Source organism: Microcebus murinus, chromosome 26, assembly GCF_040939455.1.
Source record: "Microcebus murinus isolate Inina chromosome 26, M.murinus_Inina_mat1.0, whole genome shotgun sequence".
Lineage (NCBI taxonomy): Eukaryota > Metazoa > Chordata > Mammalia > Primates > Cheirogaleidae > Microcebus > Microcebus murinus.
In genome coordinates, this window is record NC_134129.1 from 518,770 (window position 1) to 525,399 (window position 6,630).

The following is a 6,630-nucleotide window of genomic DNA, read 5'->3' on the forward strand; positions in this document are numbered from 1 at the left end:
GTGTGTGTGTGTTTATAATTAAAGAAATGTTGAATTGTAGACAACAGAAAATATAGTATTGATAGGTGCTTTATTTTCTCCCAAGAAATGCATTTAATCAAAAAATCAAAAAATCAAAAGAGGAAAATGAAAGAGGGAGCAGGTGTGCTGGGAGCGGACCCCCAAAGCAGCAGGCTGAGGCGAGAGTCCGGACGGGCGGGGGCTCCGGGCAGTGGTGGGGAGGCCAGGCTGACACACTGGTGGGAGGGACCAGAGTCCAATGTCGTCTTCTTCTGTTTGTCAAACTCAATGCAAAACTTTGTCAAATGAAACATTGGAAACTTTAAGAGTCCATGTAATCAGACAGTGAAAATGGGTCTGAGTGAGAGCTTGAGTCTGGAGGAAACATGGTCAGTAGGGGGTGGCATTAGGGAAAGAAGCCCTCGGAAGCATGCACGCCTCCCTGTGTTGATATCAGGAATAACTTCACTTACGTGTTGCCGTATAATTTTAGGTCATCTGTAACAGGCAAGTGCAAGGGAAAGAAAAATTAACCCGATAAACTTTACTTTTCATTGTGAACAGCCAGAGAATGTCTGCATTTGAGTAAAGGCTGTGTTAAGAATAAATTGCTCATAATTAAGTAAAATGCTTGATGAAGTTGATTGAATGGCATTAGATTAATAGGAATCATTCGAGATTTTGATATGAGACCAAAATGAAAAAAGTCTGTGCAAAAGATGTGAGTAAAAAAAAGTCTGTCAAGGCAAATGTATAAAAGAAGACATCCGTATATCATCCTTTAAATGCTTTTCCTGAGTATTCTATGAATTTAAGCGTGGGGATCTTTGAATGTTGTTAATTTGAGACAATAAATCATATAAAGGAACCCTTTAAAAGTAAAAGGACCCCATTCTCCTCAATAGCTAGTTTTTAAACAGAGACATTCACTATGTGGATTCACTGTCTCTTGTCAGGCTGAAGCTGCACCCGTTTCCCACGCAGCTTGCGGCCTCTCGCGGAAGGCTGCTTTTCTTATAGTGTAAAATGATCAAAATATTAATACATTCCATGGTTTTCTTAATTCAAGTCACATGTTGAGATTTGAGGTTTAAATTCCCATTCCCTTATTTTCTAGGAAAGTTTAGCATTAAACAACAGGTGTATATTAACAAAATAATGCTATATGATTTAGAACTATTCTCAAAGAAACTTTCCTCCCTAATGAACAAGGATGTGAATGCCAAGTATATAGGGTACCGTATGTGAAGAAGCTTGAGTTTGCCCCACGAGCATTGAGGGTGATTTTTACATATATGTTCACACTCGTTTGTAAGGAGATGTTCATTTTCTTGGAAAAGATTCAACCAAGCACAAAACTAAAATCCAGAGCAGGGAGAAGGGGAGAATTTAGGTGTTCTTAGTGGAAATATTGGCATCAGGAAACCCTTCTCTTAATCACTGGAGTTGGTGGAGTTGAAAAACTTTTTTTTCTGTGAAACAAAAACAAAAAAAAGTCATGTTTAGAGAAATGCCCACAAGAAACTGTGGCTTTCCCTGGAGATAGCCAACAAGGACCATTATGCACACTGGCTTCCAGTTTAATTTACTGAGCTTCTGGAATGAGCCACGCCTGCTCTATATGATAAGTAATTATAGTGAAAAGCAGGCATTTGTCTTAGGAACTCCTCATAAATTCAAAATGATGCCCGCTTTGCCCACCCCAGGAAGGGAAACCTTTCAGTACAAAGTGCACTCTGAAAGCCTTTGGCACACCTCACTCACTTCTGTAATATTTTCACTATTGTTTGTATCCATTTGCTTTGAGGGTTCACGCAGATAACGGACTTATTCTTCATCCGGAGTCTGGGGAGAAGAGGAAAAAAATAAAAATCGTGTTACAATTTAGTTAATCTTGTAAGTTTTAATAAACTTGGGCAGGAGAATAATTATTCCTAGATGAAGTGAAATCGGAGCAGGCAGTTTTGTATTTGGAAGAGGTGGTTGGTAGCCTGGGGTCTGAGGCGTAGGAAGCCGTTTGTGGAGAAGCGTGCGGAGCTGCAGCCAACGCTGAGACGGCGCCACAGGCCAGAGGTTAGCGTTTTGCGGGCAACATTTACATGAGTTGGAGAAGCACCAAGTAGCCGACTAAAGGTTGGCTCACTTCTTAAATTGTATCACAGTATCTTTAAATTGTGCTTGTCCATTCTGCTTAGGAGAACAAAATAGGCTACAGAAAACTCTCTTGAGAACCTTTTATCTGAAAAAAATGCAAAGAAATGTAATGTGGTGGCTGCAGGTTGATTGCTCCGAGTGACATCTGCCTTTGGTTGAGCCACCAGTTAGCAAGGCTCTCCCTGCTCTCAGAAATTAAATCATCGGAAAGCAACAATGGTAAGTGGTAGCTAATATTTATCAAGTACTCACAACGTGCCAGGCATCGTGCTCAGCGGGTAACATGAATTATCTCAATTCATCTCACAAAAGTCCTGTGCTAGAGGAACTATGCTTGCCTCGCCTTTTGATGGGGAACTTGAGGCTTCAAGAGTTAAGATAACTTGTCCACGATTGCACACTAATACATGGTAGAGTAGGATTCAGATAAGGTCTATCTGACTCCAGAACCCACTCTTTTATCCACTGCTTTCTTTGAGCATGACCTGAACCATTACCAAGTGCCTGCCAGACTCTACTCTCTGCTGGCATGACCTCAAACAAAACACAGTTCCTTGATGTGCCATTTATCTTAGCTACAAAATGACAAGCAGCAAGGATCTATTGATCTAACTTTGAAACTCCACCTTTGCAAGTGAATCTCAGCTCGGAGGGCATGGAGCAGGTTCTTGGGCAGACCCTGTGGGTTTCTGAGCTCATGATGGAAAAACAGGTATCTGGACTCATGGTATTTTCACCCCTCACTGGTAGGAGTTTCTCATCATAATATGCAGCTTTCATTTCTATATTTGGTTAAAATCCAGAAATGCAGACTTTGATGAGAAGATATGCAATTGAATTTTCATCATTTCTCAAAATGATTGTAGTTAAAGCAGACAAAATTAGGATGCATTGTTTCACTTGGTTGCGAGGTGAGAGACTTGAGTCATAACAGAGGAGATCAAATCAAAAGAAAGGAGGTCCCAGTGTCCCTACAGCCAGAGAGCTGCTCCCCAACAGGGTCTTCATGTGCTCCGAGTTTGGGGTCGATCATTGTGGTTTTGTTACGGCTTTTATTGGTAAAGACATTAGTGAAAGTATAATGCCTTCTTTTTTTTTAATATTTCAATTTTATAAATCTTATATTCTTCACTTTTTCTTCTTTTTTTCCTAAATGTAAGAATGTGTTCTGTAATAATAATGCCTTCTTAGTGAAAAATTCCCACACATTTTTTACATCCCATATTTCTTGTTTACAAATGGAATTCAACTGGTCCAAGGCCCAAAGCACTGGTATCAAAATGGGACAAACAGAAAGTAACTGCTCAGAAACATCCCGAAAGTCTAAAACAGTTCATGGGAACAGCTACCAACGAGAGCCAAGCCAGGCTGCCTCGAGGAAGATGTCCTGCCTGGCGCTGACCAGTGTTGTGGGGAAGAAGCTTTGGGACGGGACCACGTGGAACACGGGCGGGGGCCTGGCCTGTGGGCTTCCTGATCCCTTTCTAATGGTTAACCGCCCTCCCTGGGCCTCAGTTTCTTTTCTTTTCTTTCTTTTTTTTTTTTTTTTTGAAGCAGAGTCTCACTCTGTTGCCCAGGCTAGAGTGTCGTGGTGTCAGCCTAGCTCACAGCAACCTCAAACTCCTGGGCTCCAGCAATCCTCCTGCCTCAGCCTCCCGAGTAGCTGGGACCATAGGCATGCACCACCATGCCCGGCTAATTCTTTTTTCTTTTTTTTTGTATATATATTTTTAGACGTCCAGCTAATTTCTTTCTATTTTTAGTAGAGTCTTGCTCTTGCTCAGGCTGGTCTTGAACTCCTGAGTTCAAACAAGCCTCCTGCCTCAGCCTCCCAGAGTGCTAGGATTACAGGCGTGAGCCCCCAAGCCGAGCTCAGCCTCAGTTTCTGTGCCTGGAAAGGACAACAATAGACAGACCTTAATAAAGCTGTCGAAAGAATAAAATGAGTGAGTGCAGGCCTGCAAAGCGTTTAACTCAAGCTGTTGCCAAAGTATGTACTTAAAGATTAATAACTGCCATTCTTACTTTGAGAGTTTTTAGCAACACTTAAGTGAATCTCTTTGAAAATATTCAAGTGCAAGTGCTTTTTTGAAAAAATAAAAAAGTATTTTCAATAAAATAAAAGTATTTTTTTAAAAAAGCAAATCTCTTTGAGATTTGTAAGAACACTGAAGGGTAGAATTTGGTCTTTATTGGAAGAAAGACATCGTATCTATTTTTTCCTTGCAACTTACATGATTTCCACCCTTGCACAGCCGTTCCCACGGGGGAAGACTTGAAGCTGATCGATGAATCGTGGGTGGACAAAATCCGAGCTCTCTTGGTTGCATTTACACTTCCAGTTTGTGTAGTAGGCCTCCAGAAGCCCTGTAAACACAGAATCAGCGATTTTCATCCCTGTGGCATATAACTCACAACAACCGGGACTTAATTATTCATCGTTCATCCTGCATTTGAAGATTTAAAAATTTCAACTCAGTTCTTCCACTCATATGCCTTTAGTTGGCAAATTTCTGTTTGTCTTGGCTTGAGGTTTTCAATGTTTTCTATCAAAACCTTAAAAACAAAATGACCTTTTTAAAAACACAACACGTACTGAAATTTGTGATATCGTTATATTGGTACTCAGGTGATTGTCCATATAATACAGTTTGAGAATAGCCTTTGTAGGGACTTAGAACTCAGTTATAATTAATGCAACGTAAGATCAACTGCTCGCCTTCACTCCCAACATGTACAGACCAAAGGCATGAGGTCAGGTGATCACAGGGTCCGGGGACAATGACACACTGTACCCAAATCTTCTGTCTTATCATACTCCCTCCTTCTCTCTGAGAAAAGGCCATGAAAGATGCTTTATTTTTTATTTCTGTTTAATATATTGGCCCTCCATCTCAGTTGCAAATTGTCACCAAACAAAAGCCAACAATAAAAATTCAAGACTGCTTTTATTCAACAACAAAAGTTATTAATACTACATGGGTGCCATTAGATTTCATTAGATTCCATTAAAATGTGAGAGATGGGTATGGACTAAGTGGATTTTTAAAGAAACATGTATTGAATCCTCTTTATCTAGAGTGCCTACTACCATGCTTGACAATATTTATAAATAAAAAAGCCCAACTCTCAAGGTGATTGCAATTTTGTGGGGAGGCAAGAGAACAAACACTGAAATACTACAGCAGGTTGTGTGACACCCTGCACTGCACCCTGTAACAGAGGCTTACTAAGAGCTAACTTTGCCAGGAGCAGTGAGAAGCTTCACGGAAGAGGAGAGAAATGAGGGTCTAGAAGAGTGAAAACATTGAAGCAAAATAAAAAGAGGAAAGAAACCTCTCTTTTTTTAAGGGTTTTTTTTAATTTTTTTTATTTTGGCATATTATGGGGGTACAGATTTTAAGGTTTCAATAAATGCTCATTCCCCCCTACCCCCACAAGTCTGAGTCTCCAGCATGACCATCCCCCAGACGGTGCACATCTCCCTCATTATATGTGTATATACCCGCCCCCTCCCCCTCACCTGCCCAATACCCTATTACTGTAGTACCTATGCGTCCACTTAGGTGCTGCTCAACCTCTCTGCATTTTAAGAACAAAATTTGTCCTCTAAACCTGAGCAGAGCATTACTTTCTGCACAATCAACCATTCCTTCAGCCATATAAAAGCTTAGCATTGTAACAGTGTTTATCTATTTGCACAAAGGCGGCTGCCCCAGTGGACTTGGAAGTCTGCTGTTTGCAGAACGTGTGTCCAAGAACCCGGGTGTCCTTACGGCGTCAACGTCAGATCTAACCACATGAAGTTCCATTAAGAATGTCCCCTGCAAGAGACTGGTTGAGGTCAGTTATCTCTAAATCCTATAAAGGGTTTAGTCAGAGGCGTAGCCTTGAGAGGAAGAACAAAGAAGAGATACATGTAAAAGAATTAGTTACAGCAGCAGCTGAATCTGAAAAAGGCCAGGAATATGCAAGCTAAATATATAAGTCACACGAACATTGACCTTCACTGTCTCCTCCTCCAGTGAATAAACATCTTAACCATGTAATACTTCCAGTTTCTAAGCACCTTATGTCTAGAAATCTAGAAGCAACTGAGAAGTTCTTTTCCCCGTTAGCCAGACTTCCTCCACAAATAATTTTTAAAAAATTGCCTGTAGACTTTCTATTCAAAGCACAGTGAAGACCGTTTGAGCAAGTTCTCACCCCGGGCTGGAGAGAGGTGGCTGCCTAGCAGCAGCAGCAGGAGCAGTGGCGCCCAGATGCTGCTCATCCTGCCGGAGGTGCAGCTCGCGCTTCAGCTCCGAGCCCAGCTGTGGGTCTGCAGTACCGGAGCGTCCTATTTATTTCCAGCGATAGGGGCCCTCCCACTGCCTTCGACTCCAGTAGGTCAGCTGCATCATCAGTTTTGAGAGCCCCCAAATATTGCTGAGCTTGCTTTTTTCTTTAACTTCTCTTGCAAACTTTATGAATTTG

At 41.4% G+C, this 6,630-nt stretch overlaps 1 protein-coding gene across 1 annotated transcript; it reads right to left on the bottom strand.

Moving 5' to 3' along the window:
* Window positions 1-1,417: 1,417 nt before the first annotated feature.
* CXCL13 (C-X-C motif chemokine ligand 13) lies at window positions 1,418-6,427 on the bottom strand. The gene is made up of 4 exons (XM_012745260.2): window positions 6,361-6,427; window positions 4,389-4,521; window positions 1,765-1,845; window positions 1,418-1,472 (listed from the first exon to the last, which is right to left on the bottom strand). Exons 1-4 carry the CDS (start codon window positions 6,425-6,427, stop codon window positions 1,418-1,420), a joined length of 336 nt encoding a protein of 111 aa, XP_012600714.1.
* Between the last annotated feature and the right edge of the window lie 203 nt (window positions 6,428-6,630).